The sequence below is a fragment of the Sceloporus undulatus genome, chromosome 4, assembly GCF_019175285.1.
Source record: "Sceloporus undulatus isolate JIND9_A2432 ecotype Alabama chromosome 4, SceUnd_v1.1, whole genome shotgun sequence".
NCBI classification, from domain to species: domain Eukaryota; kingdom Metazoa; phylum Chordata; class Lepidosauria; order Squamata; family Phrynosomatidae; genus Sceloporus; species Sceloporus undulatus.
Genome location: NC_056525.1, coordinates 35615534 through 35640101, shown reverse-complemented (window position 1 = coordinate 35640101; position 24568 = coordinate 35615534). Strand labels below are relative to the sequence as shown.

The following is a 24568-nucleotide window of genomic DNA, read 5'->3' as shown; positions in this document are numbered from 1 at the left end:
CCTGCCACTACCATTGCATTAACTGGGGAGGCCCTTGTTGTGGCCCCTAAGGGAAACAGGGTGCCTGGCTTCACTCATATGGCCAAGCACTCCCTTCCACTTTAACAGGCTGCAATGGGGGCTTACACAGAGAATGTGATGGTGATAGTAAATAAGTGGATGCTAGGCTGCATGGTCTGCCGACTGTTATAACAGTTTCCATGAAACTTTGCCACAAATAGTTGCTTTTTTTAGACTGGGACTATTGTCTTTTAGGCCAGCATCACTACAGAACTTCCAGAACACTATTTGAACCAGCCAATCCAGGCCAGGGTCTGTCAGCCTGCCTGATCCATATAGGACGATGCAAGGTCAGGGGTACATGGGCCTTTTGGCCTGTGTGTTCAGCCCATATGTCTATGAAAATGAATGGTACATTTTCATTCTCTGTAAGTCTCAAAGGTTCTACATGATCATTTTGCATAGTGAAATTAAAATAAGGGAGGGAGGGTTGGGCCGGGGTCTTGTGGGGCTTGTTGTTTTTATTGTTGTATACTATATTAACTCTGCTGTTACCCGCCTCAATCCTCAAAGCAGAAGAGGCGGGATATAAATAAATATTTATTTATTAAATGCAATATTTTATATTAAATTTTGGAGTGTGTGTGGAATTCACTTTGACCCCAAGCTGACTTCCTAGGGGCACTTTCTCCAAAGCAGAGATGTCATGTAGGCAGCTTGCAAAGGAGGGGTAGGAGGCCTAGAGAAAAGGACTGGAAATTCCTCAGAGGAATTTTGGGAGTTGCTGGACGAGAAAAACCATCTCCTCCAAAAACCAGTACAATACTTGCTGTTTGTTTTCAGTCTCACATCTGATGGCCCAGTCAATTCATCTGTTTGCCTTTCCTGATTGTGTTCAGATCCGAGTGCCTTGGCTAGGTCTGTTCTTCACCTTGGTTTAGCAAAAGCCCAGATCTTTACACCCATTGTCTTGGCTACAGCAAAGCCATTAAATTCATTGCCAGAAGCTAGAAATTGTCTATATAAACCTCAGTCTAGCACACACTGATGTGCTACATTCAGAATACAGCCTGGCTTCACATCAGATCAAACTCTGATTTTAGCTCCCTTGGCCATTCCCCCCCCCCCCCACATTTTGGTGGCCTTGTCCTTTCATCATCTATATCCACATCTGGTTCCCGGAGAAGCATTCAGAAGTAAGTATTTCCTGTAGATTTGCCTTTCTCAACACTCCCCCAAATTTCCCTCCTTTACTTTCATTGAGAATTGTGCCATTTGTTGTTTGTTTGTCTTCCCTTTTTAATAAATATTTAGACTTCATTGGAGCAGTCTGTCTCAGCATCATCTCTCCAGGGATTCTTGTGGACCTCTCATAAACATCACAGGACACGGTCTCGTGAGGGTGTTGTTAGGACCCTCCCTCTCAGCAATTTAAGCTAAATTCAGAAATTCCCCTAATTAGATCCTTCCTAACAAATATACATAAAACATGCAAATGATATTTCACTACATATTACATTATAAACAATTGTACCCAATGGATGTAAATACAGCTTTGGCCCCTGATCACCTGGAAAAGAAACTGCCAGTCACCCATATCAAATAGCCTGAAAAGCAATGATTTAAAACATCCATTGTATTTTGAAAAACTAAAAAGAAATATAACACATAATTTAAAAAATTTCATTAAAAACAGTAAGTCTCTGAAAGCTGTTGGAATAAAATTATTTGCTTGGAAACAGAAGGACAAGTAGGCAGGGGATTCATCATGAATGCCCTTTCTAGCATTAGCAACCAATCCACCTGTGAGAACTGTGAGACCAAGGGAAGACTCTTTCCTTAAGGTCTCTGAGCCCAGAGTTGTACTGCAGAACATGGCCCTTCAGATAGCCTGGACCCACCAGATTTTGTTTGTTAATTTGTGTTTTTTTTGTTTTGTTTTGTTTTGTTTTTATATACAACTATTCCAAAGATCATAGCAGTGAACAGCAAGTAAGCTAATTAGCCCCCCAACAGTTTGGGTACTCATTTTAGTGACCTCGGAAGGATGCAAGCCTGAGTCGAGCTTGGGCCCTTTTGCTGGTCTTGAACTCGCAACCTTGTGGTTTTCAGTGAATGGCTGCAGTACAGGCATTTAACCGCTGTGCCACCAGGGCTCCTGGTGTTACTCATTTTTTCTTCACTAAACCACACTGCAATCTCAGAAACATATGGACTTCCATGACAAACTATGCCTCTATCAGGAAATATAAAATGTCTCTTTTTTGTAGGCAAATATGAACACAGCAGGCATCCTTTTCATCTCTGGGTATTACTATGAGATTAATACTCAAAAAGGTGTAAAACTGAAAGCATTCTTGAGAGTCTTGAGGCTTGTGAATTGGTTTCAATTAGAGTAGGCCCACTGAATCAATTATTGGTAAGTCAGCACATAGGTCAATTCAGTCGATTCAGTGTTCTTACTGTAAGCAACCAAACATCTCTTAATATATTTATTGATTCAACTATAATCTGATGTAACATTAGGTGCCAGCATGAACAGATGTGACTGCGGTACCATACATAGCACCAGAATATCTAACATGAATGACACATAGACACAGTCATGTGGAAAGGCATGGGGATGGAGGAGTTTGCTGGAAGAATGCTGCCATCCCTTCTACTCTGCATTTTTGATGGAAACAGAAAGTGAAAGATGAGATCTGCCAAATCAAAAAAAGACCAGAAACCACCAACACCCCTATTTTAATAAAATAATAATAATAAAAAACTTTATTTATACCCCACCTCTCTGTCAAAAGACAATTGAGGCGGCTTACAATTAAAATGTCTATACAAAACCCAATATCTCAGTTTTCCCTCCCTCCCCTAAAGCATCAATTAAACAATTTAAAGATGAAAATAATCCATTAAAATAGTCATTGGGCAAGTGGGGGTACAGCGTATTCAATGAGGTGGTGGTATTCCGTTGGTGGCCCATTTTGCTATTCAGGAAAGGCCTTTCAAAAGAGATCCGTTTTAACAGCCTTTTTAAAGTTGTCTAAGCCAGTAATATGACGGATTTCCTCCAGCAGGTCATTCCATAATTTTGTGTATTCCTAAACACTCCTTCCACCACTCTCATTCCTGGGGCCTCCATATCTAGTCTAGGTGCTGTAAAGTCCATGAAGCATCATCGATCAAAACTAGCTCCTCTCATTTCTTGAATATCAAATCAAACTTTCCACTTTGGAAATGTTTTCCAGTTCCATTGATGGACAATCAAGGTTTTGGTTTCCCACAGAACCTCTTTTTTGCTGCAGTCACCCCTCACCATAGAGACCAAAAGGATTTTACCCATCCTTTTGGTATAGATGTGATTCAAGAGAGCACAGCTGATCATTTTAAAACTGGTGTGAAAAATGATTTCATTCATGAACTTGCTCCTTTAAAAAAAAGCGTAAAAGTAACAATAAAACCATAATCAGAAAATAAAATAACATGACTGTGGTGAAAGGCAGCTCTAAGTGACAGCTTGGCTTCCAAACACAAAACACCCTAGCACTTCTCTTCCAACAAGATTTTACAGGCTCATTTTGAGAATTAAAGGAATGGGGAAAAGAAAATTGGTTTGGGGTGAATAGCTCAGTTGAAACAAAAGCTACAACTGAGCATAATCAAGTTCCATTCTACTTGTACTATTGAACACTGCCAGTAAAGATGAAAGTTCTAGATATTTTGACTCTGAGCAATTAGTTATGTCTAAAATATTAGTACAAGACTCCAATCATTCTTGGATCAACAGTCTTGTCTTCATATGCTTAATTTTACCAATTGTCCATTGTTTGTCGCTCATTGTTTGTCAATGTCACACCTTTAGAAAGCCCAACAACAGCAGCTGCATATCTCAAGGAAGGTACAGCTGTTGTTGATACTACTTAGTATCTTTATAGTAAACCACAGTTTATTAAAGCAATATGCTTCACCTGCAGAAGGTTCCAGGTTCAAACCCTACCATAATTTGTTAGGCTTCTATATTGGAATAAGGTGGTAAACATTGCATGCAGAAGACATATAACAGCTTGGAAAATATACTTTTTGGACTGCAACTCCCCAAATCCTGTGCTGTCAGGGGATGATGACAGGGATATATTTCAGGAATACATTCAAATTATTGTTGTGTACCTCCTAGTTGTTACTGACTTATGGTCAACCTAAAGCAAAGCTATTCTTCGGAGGAGCTTCATTATTGCCCTCCTCTGAGGCTGAGAGACTACTTGCCAAAGGACACACAGTGGGTTTCCATGGCTGAGTCACAGTTCAAAACCTGGGACCTTACCACACAGGCTCCAGGCACGGGATGAGAATGGTTCAAAAGGGGCTGGGAAGGGAACGGAATGAGTGGGGGATGCATTTTACTGCACACAGAAGTCCCTATTCCATTCTGCTTCCTTCCACTCCATTCCCAATCCGTCCCAGAGGAGACGATTTTTGAGAACTGTTCTGAACAGTTCTCAAAAATCGCATCCTCTGAGATGGATTGGGAACGGAAGGGGAGGGGAGGGGAGGGAACAGAACGGAATGAGGACTTCTGTGTGCAGTAAAATGCGTCCCTCACTCATTCTCTACTCGTTCCCTGCTCCTTTTGTTCCATTCTCATCCCATTCCTGGAGCCCCTGTGTGGTAAAGTCCCTGGTCTCCTGGAGTCCCAGTCCAACATTAAACCCACGAATCCATCTTGCTTTTCTAAAGGAAAAGTATACCTCAAAGAAAAGATAATATCAAAACTTTTTGGACTGCAATTCCCAGAATCCCATGCAATCTACAGAATTCTAGGATCTGTTGTCCAAAAAGTAGTTTTGTCAAGCTCAGAGTCAAATGAGATAAATAGTCTGTATGTGCAAGAAAATAGAGCTAGTTTCATTTGGGTCAGCATCAAAATACATATTCCAGTGTTCAAAATGTAGTGGTTTTCTTCTACATCATTTCCACAAATTACTTAAAATTATCCACACTAAAAACTAAAATTATAAAATAAAGGTCACTACCATTACATCTGACTCTAATCATGTTTGCCTATTCATTAGTTTAGATTAAGGAAAACCAAGTTCCAAAGCATCTACAAATATAACACACAGAGAGATGGGAAATGGATGTGCATCTGATATCTCACAAGTTCAAAGCTCTGACCAGTTAATCTCTCTCACCCAGCCACACTGCCCAAAGCACTACCTAGGCAACTGATAATTAGGAGTATTTATGCAATCCCTATTAGAAAATGAATCTTGAAACTTCAGAATAAGATATGAGACAAACTGAGATGTGTGAGTCCATGAAGGAGATTATCACATTATATTTAAAGGGACTTTAAAGGGACCAGATGGGATACAGTTACGTTTAATTTTAAAACCGCATGTTATCACATGCAGCCACAGCCAGGTGAGTGCAACCCAGCAAAAACCCAAAAAAGAGAGCTTGTGGTTTTTGAAAAGCCACAGGATAAGCGCAGCTGGGATCTTGGCTGAGTATGGGTTGCACTTACCCAGCCACAGCTGCATGAGATAACACCTGGTTTAAAAATTAAACATAACTGTATCCCATCAGGGAGAAGTCGCTTTAAATACATTGTGATAATCTCAAAAAAAAAAAAAAAAAAAAAAGACTTTCCAATACTACTATCCTCTCCTTCACCCCACTTTAATTATAATTTAAAAAGAAAAACAACAGTCCAAGTACCAAGCTATAAAACCTCCTACAGTGGAAACAAAAGAGAGCAAGGGGAATTTCAGGGATGGTATAGTCTTTATATACAGCAGGGGTAGGCAACCTTTTTGAGCCGGGGGCCGGGTTGCTGTCCCTCAGACAACTGGGGGGCTGAAGCCAAAAAATAAATAATTATATATATATATATATATATATATATATATATATATATATATATACAACAAACCAGGACAAATGTAGGACAAATTTTCAAATGGGAGACCACTTTTTTTTAAAAAATGGAGGACAAGCGAAAAAATTTGCTGATTTTTTAAAAAAATGTTAATATAAATGCATGTTTCTGAGGCTTCTATAGACAATTGCCTCCCAAAGGCCCCGGCGGCAATCGGCGGCAGGACCGGGCTGGGGCTGGTCCCAGGTTGCCTACCCTTGATATTCAGCTTACACACAAAATATTACTGTATATACTCACATATAAGTCTAGAAACTTGCCGTGGGTGCACTAGACTGGTTATATGGGTGGTGGTGTCAGAACTCCCCTTCATTCATTTATTCATTTGGGGCTTCTGTCATGAGGTTATAGGTTAAGGGTTAAGGATAAATATTAATAGATTAAGGTAGTAGTGGGATCATGGAATATTGATTGTATAATGGGTTAATAGAATGTACTAGAAAGAGGTAGGCTGACTGTTAGACTCTGTGCTTGCCTGCTAGGTTGGAGTGTAACGGAGTTACCCTGCCAGCCAGAGACTGTCTCTGTGCTAGGAGGGGGAACTGACTCATAAAGTGCCCATTGCTAAGAGATTGTTATGTTAACATGTTCTCTATACTTTAATATGCTGCTATATTATGTATGTTGCTGCTATGTATATATATATGGGGTGGGGGATGTTGGGGTTTATAGTTCTGTTATGATTTATTATTACTTAGTCTAGTTGTAGCTTGAGGGTTTACGCTTCAAGGTCACAGGTGCAGTGGGGAGATAACACTGGGTGGGAACTTAATTGTTTTGAGAGGTTACCTGGACTGGAGGACATTACATCATTGGGGAGCAGATTTCTCACTGCCCGGGAAGGTGTTATCCAATTAATTTTCTTTATTGCTGGATGGGGTGGGTTTGCTTTCTGGTGGTTAAATAAACCATATGTTAATGTACCTTTCCATTCCTGACAAAAAAGTGTTCTAGGGTACTTTCTGTTATGTTCTTACAATAAACTTTCTTGTTTTACAATAAGTGGCTTGTGGAGCATGAGTCAGAGAATTCCCAGATCTCACAGGTGGAGAGCTTGTTTTCTATATCAATAAATTACCCCTCAGCATCCCCTTAAAAACTGACCCCCAAAACAGGGTGACCTTACCCATGGGTCAGTGTAAATAATGTACTTTATCTCTTAGCCATAAAAGAACTATCTCCTCCTCTGAGTTGAATGGTGAAAGGCAACCAGGAGCACCTAAAGAAAGCACCAACTCCCTCTACTCTCAACACCATAGTGCCACTTCTGACCTTTTTGAATCTTTGGACAGGAAAAATGGTGGGGGTAGCAACTCTGCTGCATCTCCTCAAGGGAACACTGAGAACAATCAGCCTTTGAAAGATTTGAATAAGACCTTTATCTTGTGGGAATCATTTATGCTTGTCATCTTTTCTGGGTTAAGCCTGGAGAAAAGACAGTTAAGCAGTGGTATGATAGCCCTGCATGATAGCCCTGTATAAGCATTTGAAGGGGTGTCACATTGAGGATGGAGCAAACTTCTTTTCTCTTGCTCCAGAGAATAAGACACAAACAATGGATGCAAGCTACAGGAAAAGCTGCGTCCAGCTAAACATTAGGAAGAACATCCTGACAATAGGAGCTGCTCAACAGTGGAATACACTCCCTCGGAATGTGGTGGAGTTTCCTTCTTTGGAGGTTTTTAGCAGAGGCTGGATGGCCATCCATTGGGGGTGGGGGCTTTGATTGTGAATTTCCTGCATGGCAAGGGGTTGGACTGGATGGCCCTTGTGGTCTCTTCCAACTCCATGATTCTATGGAAGTTACCACTTTCATGTCAAAGGAGGTAACCCCCTACTAAGGTAGTTGCCATTTCCTTTGCTTTACCTTTTCATCTTGTTTGACATGTGTGTGTTGTCCCAGCCTTGCCTGTTCTTGGTCACTTACCCACACATTGCACAGCTACAATTTGTCATATTTCCCTCTCAATCCATCCAGGCTAAATAATTATGCCTGCCCAAATTGTGTAAGTCCTATGGCATAGTTTTTCTTTACTTCATTCTTTACATCCTTTGTTACATGCCCCTATCCTTGACTAATACATACATTATGCAAATATAAACAATAGGTTACCAGAACTAAAATTCATAATTGATCAGTAAGGGTAGAATTCTTCAGATGGACTTGCTTCCATCACCAAAGGGGGAATTATTTTTCTCCCCAATAAAGCCACTGCTATAAAATCATAGAATCGTAGAGCTGGAAGAGACCACAAGGTCCATTCAGTCCAATCCCCTGCCATGCAGGAAATCTCAGTCAAAGCATCCCTGATGCCTCTGTTTAAAGACCTCTAAAGAAGGAGACTCCACTACATTCCAAGGGAGTGTGTTTCACTGTCGAACAGCCCTTACAGTCAGGAAGTTCCTTCTAATGTTGAGGTGGAATCTCTTTTCCTGTAGCTTGCATCCATTGTTTCGGGTCCTGTTCTCTGGAGCAGCAGAAAACAAGCTTGCTCCCTCCTCAATATGACATCCCTTCAAATATTTAAACAGGGCTATCATATCACCTCCTAACCTTCTCTTCTCCAGGCTAAACATTCCAAGCTCCCTAAGTCATTCCTCATAGGACATTGTTTCCAGACCCTTCACCATGTTAGTCACCCTACTTTGGACACGCTCCAGTTTTTCAATGTCCTTTCTTAATTGTGGCACCCAGAACTGAACACAATATTCCAGGTGGGGCCTGACGAAAGCAGAATAGAGGGACATTATTACTTCTCTTGTACTTTTATTGATGCAGCCTAAAATTGAATTGGCCTTTTTAGCTGCCGCATGACACTGTTGACTCATGTTCAATTTGTGGTCTACTTGGACTCCCAGATCCCTTTCACATGTAGTCTCCTTAAGCCAGGTGTCCCCCATCCTATATCTGTGCATTTGATTTTTCTGCCCTAAGTGCAGTACCTTACATTTCTCCTTATTGAATTTAATTTTGTTAGCTTTGGCCCAGCTTTCTAGTCTATTCAGGTCATTTTGAATTTTGATTCTGTCATCTGGAGTATTAGCTATTCCTCCTAATTTGGTTTCATATGCAAATTTGATGAGTATGCCCCCAATTCTGTCATCCAAATCATTGATAAAGATGTTGAACAGTACTGGGCCCAGGACAGAGCCCTGTGGGACCCCACTGGTCACTTCTCTCCAGGATGAAAAGGAGCCATTGTTGAGCACCCTTTGGGTTCGGCCAGTCAACCAATTACAAATCCATGTAACAGTTACCTTGTCTAGCCCACATTTTACAAGCTTGTTTGCAAGAATGTCATGGGAAACCTTGTCAAAAGCCTTACTGAAATCAAGATATCCACAGCATTCCTTTCATCTACCAAGCTGGTATTTTTATCAAAGAAAAAGATAAGATTTCTCTGGCATGACTTCTTTCTCTGAAACCCATGTTGACTTTTTGTGATTATAGAATTGCCTTCTAGATCTTCACAGACTCTCTGTTTAATGATCTCCTCTGGAATCTTTCGTGGTACTGATAATTGTTGGGATCCTCTTTTTTCCCTTTTGGAAGATCGGGACAATGTTTGCCCTCCTCCAGTCTGCTGGGACTTCTCCTGTTCTTCCAGTTCTCAAAGATTATTGCCTGTGGCTCCGATATTACATTTGCCAGTTCTTTTAATACCCTTGGTGTAGTTCATCTGGTCCTGGAGATATAAATTCATTTAGATTAACAAGATATTCCTGTACTATCTCTGTACTTATTCTGTGCTGAAATTCCCCTATTCTGTCCTCTGCTGCATTTTCAGGTTGAGCACCCATTTCCTTTTCTGAGAAGACTAAAGCAAAGAAGGTGTTGAGTAATTCTCCTTTTTCTCTGTCTTCTGTTAGCATTTTGCCATGTTCTCCATGTAGTGGCCCTACCATTTCCTTCTTCTTCCTTTTGTTGCGGACATATTTTATTGTTTTTAACCTCTCTAGCAAGACGGAGTTCATTCTGTTCTTTACCTTTTCTCACTTTACCCCTACATGTGCTAGTTATTTGTTTGCATTCCACTTTGGTGATTTCCCCCTTTTCCCATTTCTTATACATGTTCTGTTTAAAACTTAGCTCAGTTGAAAGTTCCTTAGTCATCCATCCTGGTTTCTTGAGACACCTCCCATTTTTCTTTCTCACTGGAACTGATTGAAATTGTGCCTTCAGTATCTCCCTTTTGAGAAACTCCCATCTATCCTGAACTCCCTTCTCTTTTAGTATTTCTGACCAGGGGATCACCCTCAATACTTATCTACGGTGTTTATCACACTATACTCTTATACTGCTACTATTCCACTTTGACTGCTCTAGCTGCCTCCTGTTGCATTCTGGGATTTGCAGTTTTAAGGAGGGGTATTTAGAATTCTCAGGCAGAGAATACCCCTCCTTAAAACTGCAAATCCCAGAATGCAACAGGAGGCAGCTAGAGCAGTCAAAGTGGAATAGTAGCACTATAAGAATATAGTGTGATAAACATCTACGTTTACTGGAATCCGCTCTCTTAAAGTCTAGACTATGACTGGCTTCCCCTTTCCATTGTATAACAAACTCCAGGAGAACATGGTCACTTCCACCTAATGATCCCACCGCTTACACTCCATTATCCAAGTCATCCTTGTTGGTTAGGATCAGATCTAAAATAGCTGACTCCCTTGTTGCCTCTTCCACATTTTGGACAATGAAATTGTCTTCAAGGCAAGTGAGGAATTTGCTAGACCTTGAAGATTTTGCTGAGTTTGAATTCCAGCAAATATCAGGATAGTTGAAGTCACCCATCACTACTACATCTCTCCTTTCTGAGTGGGTAGTCAGCTGTTCTAGAAAGACATCTTCCAATTCCTCCATCTGACTGGGGGGGTCTGTAGTAGACTCCCACCATAACATCCTTGTTGTTGCCCTCCTGTTTAATTTTTATCCAGATGCTCTCCATCTGGCTTCCATGACTGATGTCCTGGATCTCTTCACTGGTGTAAATATCTCTGACATATAGTGCTATTCCTCCTCCTTTCCTGTTTAGCCTATTTCTCTTTAAAAGGTTATACCTCTCTATTTCTACATTCCACTTATGAGACTCATCCCACCAGTTTTCACTGATGCCTATTATATCATACTTGCTTTGTTATACTAGGAGTTTGAGTTCATCTTGTTTATTTCCCATGTTCTGTGCATTAGTGTACAGACATTGCAGATCATGGGTCCCCTTTACTTGCTGCCTGTGCAAGATTTTTTTTGCCTCCTACTGTTAGGTCCTTGCACTATTTGTCTTGTTTCCTCTATGTCAGTTTGACTATTTTCTCCAGCCCTTTTGCCTTCCTTAATATTGTCTCCCTCCCCAAAAAAAACTCAGTTTAAAGCCCTCCTGATCAAATTCTTGAGACTGTTGGCAACAACATTTCTTCCAACTGGTGTGAGATGCAATCCGTCCATTGCAAGAAATCCTACCTCATGGAATCACAGCCCATGATTGAAGAATCCAAATCTTCAAATCCTACCAAGAGCCTTGTAATCCCTTCTGATGTTGTGAAGGCTGTGTCTTGCAGTACCATTGGTTCCCACATGGACCAAAAGGAAGGGGTATTGGTCAGTAGGCTTGACCAGTCTTGTCAGCCTCCCTGTCACATCACGGATCTTTACTCCGGGGAGACAACACATCTTGTCAGGCCTACAAATCACAACTTCTGTACCTCTCAGCTAGGAGTCCCCCACTACAACCACACACCTCCTCCGAGGCTTAGCAGCGACTGTTCCCTCTGGTGGAACCATAATTCTGGTTACTGCTCCCTCAAAGTTTCCTTCATGCCATCATTCTCTTATTCAAGAGGGTTTCTCATTTCTGAAAGCAGTGATACTGTTTGAACATATGGGAAAAAACTCTCAAGCAGGCTGCACAGAAATTTAAAGAAAATGAATAATTCTGCTTCAGCTTTGTGTTAAGGTGCCTAATGTTAATTTTTCCCTTCTGAAACATTGAATAATCTGTATTTATCTCCCATCCCTTCTTCTGCAAGACAGATGCATTTCTCTATTTAAAAATTGCCTGCTATTTCATATAAGACGTTGGCCCCAAGTTTAACATGAAAACACGCTAATTTTTTTTTAATTTTTACTTCCAGCAATATATCTTAGTGCTTCACTTTGCCTGGATCTAGGTTTAGGGACCAGTCAGTCAGTTGAACTAGCCTTCAATTATGGATTAATATAATGTATTTCCCAATTCAATAAATGGCCCTTTAAAATGAAACAGTTCCAATTTGCTTTCTCTTCAATTTTTCTGCATCCATTTCATTGCCAATTCAATACTACCCTTGCCAAATTATTCAGACCTTTCCATAACCACTGATCCATACAACTCCAAAGGGACATGAGCACTTCATTAGACTAACCTTATACCAAGCACTCAGAAATTTAACAGATCACTGAGCAGGGTTTTTTAAAAAAAGTCTTGACAAAGCAATAGTTATGTTACCCATAATTATCTTTATCTCTTATTTATTTGTATTACCTACCATGATAGCTTCTCCGCCTCCCAATCTGTTTATTTCCTACACTGAATTGATCAGTGTCTTCCCCGCTGGTGGTCATTCATCACCATTTACAGTTCACATTACATCCTGCTTGCTTCAGTAAAATTGCTGGACAGTAACCAGTTTTTTTGCCTCCACTATCCATAAAATTGATCTTGCTGATTTTACCTCTCACAAAAGCAAGCATTCCATTTTCAACATTTTCATGGAGGGATTCAGGCAAATCTAAACAGGCAATGCCACTTTAAAACTTATCTACCCTTAGTTCCACCATGTAGTTTCCACTTCCGACACTCCTTCTGCTCAGGGTAAAGGTGGGCACACTATTGTCAAAAACTTAAGATGAATGCCTGTCTGTCTGTCTGTCTGTCTGTCTGTCTGTCTAGCTAGCTAGCTAGCTGCTGTAGTGCATAATCTTAAATGCATATTTCAGGGATGAGACCATTAATACAATTCTCTAGATGCTGTGGAACTGAAACTCCCATCAGAACAAGTTGGTATAACGAATAATGTGAGATGAGAAGAGTTTAGGTTTGACAACATCTTGGGGCTACAAATATTCCCTATCCCTTTCCTTGAGCATGATTAGCACTCACCTTAATTTTATAAGAAATTGCTTAGATATTTAAATTCTGGGGTCAGGGGTGAGACCCCTGTGCAGATGACATATGCCCCAAAAGTGGCCAGAAACCATACAGAGAGTGTGCCAGGCTTGTGCCAACTGGGAAAAGCCAGCACGAAAAGGAGCGGTGAAAAGCCAGTCCTGTTGGCAGGTGGATTCACGATGGTGGTGATGCCCATTTTCAGAGAGGTCTATCTCATTCCTGCACCAATCAGGGGCCAACCAGGGCTGGAGCGGCTGGAGGCCTCTCCATACTGCCAGTCTGCTTCACCATTTAGATCTCTGAAGATACCAACAGGACCAAATTGTTTGAGTGTAAAAATATGGGGATCACCCTTACTTGCAATCCAAGCATTAACAATAGAGTTGCAATAATAACATTAATAACATACAGTGATAAGGCATCCACACAGGTCAAATGCAGGATCCAAAGAATTACTTCTTTATCCTAAAAAGCTTCTACTACCACTCTGGAAATATGCACATTTTTGGGCCCCAATTAAATTTAATCTAATATTCTACTAAACTCATCCCTGGATTTCAGAGAACATAATATAGACTCTGCACAATCTACAGAATATAACATAATCTACACATTATATGGAACACAATATATGGAAGAACCCTGGTGGCTCAGTGTTTAAATGCCTGTACAGCAGCCACTCACTCTCAAACCATAAGGTTGTGAGTTCAATCGCAGCCAGGGGCTCAGGCTCGATTTAGCCTGGCATCCTTTTGTAGGTTGCTAAAAAGAGTACCCAGCATGTTAGGGGCAATTAGCTTACACATTGTAAACCACTTAGGGAGTGCATAAGTGCACTGATAAGTGGTATAGAAATGTACTTGCTACTTGCAGTATAGCACAATAAAGCACATGTTGCTTATATGGAAGTATCCATATTAGTCTGATGCAGCACAAAACAGAAATTGCTGATTTATTTGTCAACAATTTCAAAAGAAGTAATATGTCACTGGCAAATTGTTTAGAAATCTCATTTCTTTGAGTCATTCAGCAAACAGTAAAGCTTTAGTCTGTGTTTTAAAACGACACAGATGTTTTATTCCCCCCCCCCCCCAATTAATGCAGATTTCAATGCTGAATAATTTGGGACCAAAAGTAAGGGCCCAACTGGGTAAGTCAATATTACTAATAATATAGCCTCTAAAGCATAAATGCTAATACTAATAATATACTAATAAACTATACTAATGATATAATGCACAAAGCACTAATTATTAAATCAATAGAACACTTTTTCTTGTATTTAGAAGCTGAAATTCAAGGATAAATACAGACTACAAAAAGAAAATGAATCAATGTCATTTAGGGTATTTTGAATGAGGTACTGTTTATTGTCAGAGCAGTGTAAGAAGCCTTCTTTCCTTGAGGCATTCTTGTGTTTTGTGTAGATTTCAAAAGACCATAACACATGTACACATACACATGCACACAAACTTTATTGGCTGCCACTTACCTTTCACTATTAATTCTGCATAGTTTGAAACTCCTGATCCACCATCTGAGCGGATGACACATCGGTATTTACTGATGCTCCGTTGGGAAGTGTCAGCTACACTGACAGTTGCAGAAAAACGTCTGTGGTTGACTACTCTGGTGACCATTAAAGCTGTATCTCTGCCATTCCATTGCTGCAAGATAAACAATGGAGACAGGGCAAAGTAAATGTAATGTGGTCATGGTGAGAGAATTCTTAACTAATTTGTGCTTCATAATTCTTAATTATAACACAAAATAGAGATATAGTTTAGAATCTTCTGTCATGGATTACATTATTTAACATTATGCATACTTAGCTATATAGTAGAGGCACTAAGGCAGGGGTTCCAACCTGGGTGTGATATTGAATTCTGGCGGCAGGGGGTGACAAAGACTGGCTTGTGCCATCACTCATGTTTTTTTCTGAATAAATTAAAATCATAGTGTTCTATTTAGATTTGCATTTTCTTCACCGAGTTGTGACAGAAGAATCCAAACTATGGCTCCATACAGACAGGCCAAAATAAAGCTGCTTCAGGTCACTTTGGAGGTATGCTATTTCAATGATGCATGCGTCCTAAGAGTCTGGAAGCTGCGCCAAAGCTGTGCTCTAGTCCTTAGGATTGGAACATGGCTTTGGCGTGGCTTCTGGACTCTTAGGACACATGCATCATTTAAACAGCATACCTCCAAAGTGACCCAAAGAGCTTTATTTTGGCCTCTCTGTAAGGGGCCAATATATCTTTTTTTAAAAGTTCAATTTATTCACCTGTAGTAGTGTATGTGGTTTAATTTTTGGTTCAAAAATTAGAAATTGGACTTCTTCACATTTGATATTAATTTTGTAGGGGTTGTGAACATTAAATAAACATTTCCTAGGGGAGTTGGGCATAGAAAAAGTTGGGAACCACTGCACTAATGATTCCTGGCTTTGGCGTGGCTTCCAGATTCTTAGGATGCCTGCATCATTTTAAAAACATACCTCCAAAGTGACCTGAAGCAGCTTTATTTTGGCCTGTCTGTTTGGGCCCTTACTCTGTTATTTTACTTATTTAGTCTATTTATTCTAATTTTACTTTATTTTATTTTATCTTAGTTTATCCTGGTCAGTGACCGAAATAAAGATGATGATGATTAACTCATATTGCTAAAATTGACTCTCTAATCATTATCAGCATTTCCCCCCTGACTAGGAACCTAAAAATTGGCCTCAAATTTGCATCTCAAACTGAGCCCAGGTTTTCAGACACTTTTGCTTCACTTGAATATTTTCCCACTATTTCTGCCTTTAAATGTATGTGTATCAACATTTAGTGATTTCTCTATACAGTTTCTGTGTATTAACCATACCATGTTCATAATAAACATACCATGTTTGTGAGTTTAGTTGACAAACTTTCTCACATACACTGTGTACAATGATTTGCACACATGTTCAATTTTTTGTACCTGTGGTTCTATGACGTGTATTTGTATGGGGAAAACATTATATAAAACAAAATCAAACGCTCCAGTATCTGCTAAATAATTTGCAAACTAGTTTTCATTTAAGTAAATAACTTAATCTCTAAGGAGGAAGCAGAAGGTGAGATGTGTTTTGGGGGGGTCATCCTTGGCTCTGTCACTGTTGTTGTTGTTGTTTAAAAAAAGCTTGTGTAAGGACTTTTGTTTTTGGCTGTGTGCTCTCCCTGAAAATATTTTAAAGTCTTTTAGTTTTGTACAATTGCAAGAATTGTGAAAACAATATCAAAGGTCCCAATGGCCAAGATACATGGTTTTAATTTGTTCATGACAGTTAACAAGGCCTGAAGGCTTCAGCTCAGCCAACATTAGGACCCAGCTGTGAAACCCATTGCCTTAGATGAAATAAAGAGAGACTATGTCTGAATACAGGCTGCACAGTTGGGTCATAAGCCATTGTTTCATTATGTACTGTGCCCTTTTATGACCTTGTTGCAGAGGGAAAAATTGCACAACTGCTGCCTTCAAAATATATATATACACACACATACACACACAATTTACATTAATTCTTCTATTTCTAATATCTATGCATGATATGAAAGAGAGAGAGAGAGAGAGAGAAAGAAAGAAAGAAAGAAAGAAAATATACCACATGAGTAATTGTTCTCAGGGCTGGATTTACAGACACACAATTCAGGAGAATTTAAGAAAGCACTGGTAAAACATGGCTGAATCATTTAGGAAGCATGGGTGTGTGAAAGCCTGCCACGCTTCCTAAACGTCAGGGAATCATCACTCCCCTCCAGCACCCCTGAATTGTTTGGGGAGAGGCAAATTCCTATGAACGGAAAATTTCTATTCACAGGAAATGGCTCCTCCATGAATGGATGGTGGAGGGGAGCAATGATTCCCTGACATTTAGGAAGTGCAGCAGGCTTTCACACACCCACGTTTCTTAACGATCCAGTAATGTTTTACCAGCGCCTCTGTGCTGGTCTGAAAATTTTCTCAGAAAAATATAAAGGATGTGAAGGGGGAGTACATGAGACTATCTGCTTAGCTCTCCATTCCACAGCTGATTTATAAAGATGGTTAGCCTGGTTCATATGACCAGCACTGCATTAAACTGTTCTTGTTTGCAGCAAAATTGACATCTATTTTATTTTCCATAAACAGAATGATTATGACTGATCAGATCTATGGATTAATTAACTCATATGAAAATATTAAGTAAAGAGAGCATTTTATGTATGAAAGATACTAAGGAAGGAAACAGATGGGATGAAAGGTGCCCCTTTCAAAAATGGATTGGGGCTGCAGCAAACACATGTTGTAGCCCCAATCCACCATGAACCCAGCTGAAAAAGGAGTGGATAAAAGCTGGCTTTGCTGGCCCCTCCATGGCCCTATGACAACTTCATGATTCTCCAGCAACACAGCATGCAGGTGTCAACACTGTGCCACTGGAGTGTCATGAATCTGCCCATGTCTGGGTAGCTGGGTGTCTTCAAGCTGGCTTTCTGGCATGATCAGGACATGCAGCATCTAAATGCTATGCACTGGTGATGCCTGGAAGCAGGCTTTTTGGGTCCGACTGTTCTGGCCCTAAATGGCTGCAATATGCAATAAATATAAGATATTCAGGAGCTAAACAAATGGGCCCATTCTGCACATGGAAGACAAAATGATCTGGGAACTACCCTGGTTGTTCTAGAAGTGTCCATAGCAGTAATTTGGCAACATAGTGAGGAGTTTGCATTTCTCTACAGCTCTCCCATATTCCAGCTATCATTTTTCTGAAGGAAAGCAGATCAGCTGGGGACAGTTTCATTGTGGCTTGGTCCAGTGGCTGGTAAGAGGCCCTTCCTCTGGGTTCAAACTACCATTGCTCTGGTCTCTGAGGGAAAGAAGAGCAGCAAGCTGTAGCTGGATTGTCCCTTGGCCCAACCAATAGTGAGAACACTTCTTTCATATCCCAATTGCAATTGCTCTGGCCTCTCCCTCAGCAGCCAAGATCCACTGGACATAACCCCCCCCCCTCCACAACATACACACACACTGCCATTCTCTTCGGTTTATGTGTCATGTCCTATTTAGATTGCAAACCTGAGGGTAGGGAACTGTCAAAGTCATGATTTTTAAGTGATTATGTGACCCTATGTTTCTAGCAGTCATAGTTCTTGTAACAGATCAGACATAGCTCTTCAGAATCTGTTGAAATTTAAATCCAAAATGGTTATTTGCAGAAATGTAGATAAGTAAAAAGACAGATTCATTCTATATCCTTTTCCTTCCCTTTCTACATGACCCATGTTGACATTCTTCATAATTTTCATATATAAATACCCAGTGCCATATTTATGTCCTCCTCTTTTCCCAGCTCCTGATTGAAACCTCTAATTCTGCAGACTTCACACATTATCACTGGAATAAATGAGGGTAAAAATAGATGTATGTAAAATTCCCTAAAGGCACCAGATCTTGTCTGATCTTGGAAGCTAAGCAGGGTAAACCCTGGTTAGCACTTGGATGGGACACCACCAGCTAATACCAGGTGTTGCAGGCTATGGGATTAGCACACAGCTAAATAAAGCGACTTACCACTCCCAAATGCAAGCCAAATTTGGGCTGCCCCCCCTGGTATGATTGCATGGCTTTTGTCCCCAAAACCACCATCTGGGTACAGCCCAGCTCTAATGCTGGTCCCTGAACTTGCTTTGGCAGCAATTTTTCAAAATCAGGAGTTTTCCAACTACTGTATGCTGAAGCAAGTTCAGGGACCAGCATAGGAGCCAGGCTGTACGCAGATGGTGGCTTTGGGGACAAAAGCCGTAAGATAATACCAGGAGGCAGCCCAAATTTGGCTTGAATTTGGGAGCAGTAAGAAGCTTTATTTTGCTGTGTGATAAACTCCTATGTTTTTTAGTGGAAAGAACTCTTAAAACAACCTCTGAATATTCCTTGTCTATGAAATTCATGGAATCATAAGTCGACAGCTAACTTGAAGGCACATGCACACAGAATATTTTATGAATTAGTCCCAGTTATTAATGCCCTTAATAATCTTCAGTTGTATATTTTTTCACTCAACAATCTAAGAAGTATGGTTCCAAATATGCAGCAAATTTAATTTTCAGGAAAATACTCTGTAGCTTACAGTTCCACCTAGAATTGCAAAATATCCTACTACTGATGGAAAAGAATAGACAACCACTTGGAAGTGTGAAGCTCTCTGTGCTTTGAGATATTTGAAAAATAACAAAGGCTTCATGTCCACTGTACCTGTAGCCACAATTTGTCATGTTGAGACCACTTTCCTCCGGCAATACACTGAAATGTTGCATTCTGTCCAACATTAACCTCCACGTTTTGAAGCCGCAGGAAGTGAGGAGCTTTTCCTAACAAAAATAAACAAATATTACCTGGGTAAAGCGACATAGTATGATGTGCTAATCAGTCATTCTTAATGAGTATGCAATGTTTTCTACAAAATAAATGGAAAAGGAGACTCCGCCACTCTCTGAAAGAGTGCATTCCACTGCCAAAAAGATCTTACTGTTACAAAGTTCATTCTGTTGTTCAGGTGGAATCGCTTACATTTTAATTTAAAAAAAGAAAAAACAGAGAGCGAGAAAAGAAACCTCATCTGACAGTGTATTAAAGGCCACAAGTACTTATTTGTAAGTACTTAGTGTATAGCTAGATGTGACATGGAAGATATATGATTAAGTTATCCTATGAATTATACTAGCCATGGAATTAGATCATAGCTACAGTCCTGGGAGAGGAGGGCCATGTGCTTTACCCTATGCCTATTTTTTTCTAATTAAAACAGTTTCCCACGGTTGCTATTTTCCCCAGATAGATATACAAGAGGTTAACTAGCATTTAGCAAGCAGCACTTACTACATTCCAGAAATACCAGCCAGTGCACTTAAATAGTGCTATGCCATCCCTTTTAGCTGGTTAGTAGTTTATCCATGTCACAATTTATTGATGTACTAGCTACTGCCTGAGACAGGGTCATAGATCTGTCACCTGAAACGGAGAGGCCTTGGTGCAAAACAATACTGCTTCTGCAAAATATTTATAGCAAACAATTTTGACAGTCAGTAACTTCCATTCTCTCCAACTTTAGTGCATCAAAATGGACCTATTTAATTCACAATAAGTCCTCTCTAGTTACTAAGAGACAAATAAAATGACATGTGATTAAATGAAATAATAAAATAATAGAACATGGCTGATGACTTCATGCTCAGGTTGTTTAGCACCCAGCTGTATTGTAAATATTTTAACAGTATCATACCTGTTAGAATCCTTGGATTCTATCAGAAATAAATTAGAGAGGTTGGAGATAATGGAATAGGAAAAATAATAGTTGAGGGCTGAGAATATTTAGTTTAGCTACAGATTGGATAGGCTTAGGGGGAGGGCAGATACCAATACTTTGTTATTAGTTAGAAACTGTTAGGTATAAAAAAGGGGGAGCGAGGGGGATTTTGTTGCTGGAAAAAGAGGGAGAGGAATGTTTGGGGGTAGAGTTGCTGGGGATTTTATGTATTGTAATTGCTGGAGATGGGCAGTCTCAGCTTAGAAGCTGAATGAGTCACAAGTGCTGTTTTGGAAATCTTCCATAAAGTGCTGTTTGTTTTACATCAAACCTGACTGATTGATTGATCCAAGAGCTGACTGACTGTTCTGACAGTTCTAAAGGTCAAAGTCAGAAAACGTGTGTGTGTGTGTGTGTGTGTGTGTGTGTGCAAGCTCTATTTCTTCTTTTGGGTGCTTAATATCTTAAATCAATAATTGAATTGAAAGCAACTGCATGAGAATGAATAAACTGAAGTTTAGTTTAGATAGGGCACACATTCCATTGGTTAGAAGGGAAATAAAAATCCATAAAAAGTTTCTGGGATAAAGCAACTGCCTGAGAATGAATAAACTGAAGTTTAGTTTAGATAAGACACACATTCCATTAGTTAGAAAGGAAAGAAAAATCCACAAAAAGTCTTTGGGATAGAATTTCAAACCCCTTGAGAAACTGATCCACTTTTACTCTAAGGCAAATGCAAGACTCCCAGCCTGGATCAGATGGGAGGTCTTGACTTATCCCTTCAACTGGATCCAAGGGACCCATCAGGACTGCAATTTATATTGCAAAATAGTTATCCACTGAAGCAGAGTAGATAACCCTTTCTGGACTTAAAGGTCATGTCCAGTATTGGCTGGGGATAATCAGGGGTTTGATACACATGTATAAATGCATGGACTGAATCAGAAGGAAATAGTAAGATGGTTTCACTTGGGCTAACTTGGGGGGGGGGTGTGCATGAATTTCTTCAGAATGGCATGCTTTGGTTCCAGGGACCTTCCTTCAGAAAAATTAACTGACACAGCTAGTTACATCCAGTATATATCCATAGCAATAGCAAGTACATTTCTATACCGCTTATCAGTGCCCTTAAGCACACCCTAAATGTTTTACAAAGTGTAAGCTAATTGCCCCCAACAATCTGGGTACTCATTTTACCAACTTCGGAAGGATGCAAGCTCGAGCCCCTGGATTGGTATTGAACTCGCAGCCTTATAGTTTGTGAGTGAGTGGCTGTAGTACAGGCATTTAACCACTGCACCACTTCCTTCCCCCTCCCAAACACATAATGGTTAGATGTCTCCCAATAGTAAGCAGTTGGGAAAGAGTCTATAGAAGGTCAGTGTTGATGACTAGGGTGGGAAGATAATGTAAACATCTGGCCAGGAATGTTAGTGGGATGGAAAGTTATCCTGAGACATGCACAATGGAAAGTCATCTAGGTATATTAGAGTGTACAAGTGCTTAACCCAGAAGCCCATTATGTTCAGATTCTGGTCTGTCAGAATGTGGGACAAAAATGAATTTCTTTCAAGAAAGCTGAACTGATTCACTCACATTCTGACAGACTCACAATATGACACAACCAGATATGAATGGAACGAAGCCCCTAAGTTCAGCACTTGTACATTCTAATTTAGAAGGTGGCAGATAAATTTATACTGTCCATGTGCTGGGATAGCTTTCTATCCAATAACATTCCTGGGGAAGGCAATTCTTGTTCACACACAAACACAAGTCATATATGTACAAATAATTCCGCACATATGTTTAAATGTGTCCCCCCTGTTTGAGATGCAGAGTTTACAACTATCCTCTCATTATAAAGAATTTTTGGAATTTTTGTCATGCTTGATGAGAAAGGCACTCTAGCAAAAACCGCTGTAACATGAGAGTGAAAAGAAAAGCATTTCCCATCACCACCAGGAACAGCACATATCAAAATAGTGGGTGATATGTTTCATTGTGAGGGGCACAAACACTATTTTGCTCAAAGCCAGTATATTGCATAAAAATAAACAAACAAACCTTAATTATTTTTTTTCAAAAAGGTCACACAATCACATTGAAAAATATGCTATGTTTTTGTAAAAATAAAATAAAAAATACCCAGTTGAAAGAAAACTTTTTGAAATGTTTCATGCTCACTTGCAAGTACAAATAAGTAAACATTACCTCCTACCTATCACGCAGTGATAGCACACTGAAATTGCTATTAGTGATGGAAAAACAGCAGTATTAGAAATGAAGGTTCTTTGCTCTTCTCCAGCAGCCCATATAGTCAACTGGAATGTGAAAGAAAAATATGTGGGATTTCCTCCACTTCAGTGGCAACATAGGGAGCAGCTGAGAATTGCATATGGTTCCAAAGGCAACAGGTTATACAGCCTAGAACAGGCTGTACATCCTAGTAAAGTAATGGATCACTATTTTGTAAAATAAATACTATTGTAGCAAGAAAAAAATGTATGTCACCAGGCACTCCTTAATGGAAAGGTGGAATATAATTGGGTTTATTTTGTCCTGTTTCACAAATAGGAGGCTAATAGAGGGACTGAGAAGATGGACCTGTTTTTCTGGACTCAGTGGGGACTTTTACTTAACCAGATAGCAAGGGTGGCTTCTGCCTTTTGCTAAAACAGTTTTAAAAACTTGTTGTCTGCAGATATGGGATATGGTTTCCTTTCACTCTGTCCTGCCCATCTTTGGAATGAAAGTCAGGACAGGTGGATCAAATATTTCTCCTTTAGAATGATTCCAGCAGACCACAACAGCTTTACATTGAAATATGAGTGTGGGACTGAAGAGAAATTCAAGATGGAAAGACAAATGCTGCTGACGCTATTCTCATAAGCACCAGTTTCAGAAACAGAGACAATTCACTCCCACACCTCTGAACACAGTCAAATGACTTCCCCTATTTAACATAATGGCAATTTGTGGTACACATTTTAGACCAGGTCTTTCAGACAAATCAGAATAGGGTACTCAATCAAGCCATGCTGCAATGGGACTACCAAGGGTCATGCTGCAATATATATGTGGTATACTATGTCATCATCATCAGTACTTTTGCTGATTGCACAGAGATTGATGATAAATAAAAATTCTTGCCTTTACACTGATGGTGTGACAGTGATGAGAGGCTAAAAATCTCTAAGAAGATTTAGTTTTGTCTTACTCAATCAAGTATTACCATACTGGATTAAAGCACATCCTGGTTCAATGAATCCTTCCACGTGAAAAGTACATCCCAATAGCCTTATAAAAAAAGACATAGCAGCTTGCCCCCCCTTTTTTTGGGGGGGGCAGATCCCTACAGACATGTGTCTGGTATTCTTTCATAGAAATCAGGTAACCTAAATATGTTTAACTATGACTCCATAGTGCCAAATATTATATTTTCTTCTATAGGTATATAGACACCAGACAGGTCACATGAGCACAAAAGGGATTGTGCTGGACAGGACTGTTATTTCAGTATAATGAATTTGACATCTCTCATGACAATAGGATACATTTTCCTAACTGAATGCTTTAAAATAAATTGGGACAAAAATCACTGAAAGAAAATTCCACAGCCCAGGGAGTGTAGTGAAACAATCTTTGACTTCTTTTTCTACTTCACAGTAAGAATTGCATGCTTTGAAAGTGATACATATTCTTTAAATGATTTCATACAAGCACTGAAAAGATGTGAATTCCTTTAAAGAAAAGGCACTCTGGGACGTTTCTTCCAGAGTGAATGCTACACTAATTTGCTTGGTTGTATACATGAAGGCTCCCCCCAAATTCCCTCTTTAAGTTAGTTCTATAGGGTACCATAAGAACCCTGTAATTCCTCTCCTTCAGTGTACTGAATCAGAGCTAACAATCAGGGCTTTATATTCACTTAATAATGGACTGGAATTTTGGTGCTAGCTACACATTCATAATAGTTCTGCCTGTTGCACGACTTGAGAAATTACGTATTTATTCAAAGCTGATTGCTTCCACTCTGTAAGCATTTGGAAGGGATAAAAGAAGACATTTCAGAACTGATTGAATTGGGGAAATTACTCCTCTTGATGCAATGCCTACTATAACACATTACTATGGTTAGAAAGACAAGGAAGAAAAGAAGGAAGGAAGGAT

At 39.8% G+C, this 24568-nt stretch overlaps 1 protein-coding gene across 1 annotated transcript in view; it reads right to left on the bottom strand.

The window, feature by feature from the left end:
- The window catches only part of PTPRT (protein tyrosine phosphatase receptor type T), a 771767-nt gene that overhangs the window by 444430 nt on the left and 302769 nt on the right, over positions 1-24568 (bottom strand). Inside the window, exons 5-6 of the mRNA XM_042464568.1 lie at positions 19342-19457; positions 14573-14747 (exon numbers count right to left, since the gene is read on the bottom strand). Coding sequence (XP_042320502.1) covers positions 14573-14747; positions 19342-19457 — 291 coding nt within the window. The remainder of the gene's footprint in view (positions 1-14572; positions 14748-19341; positions 19458-24568) is intronic.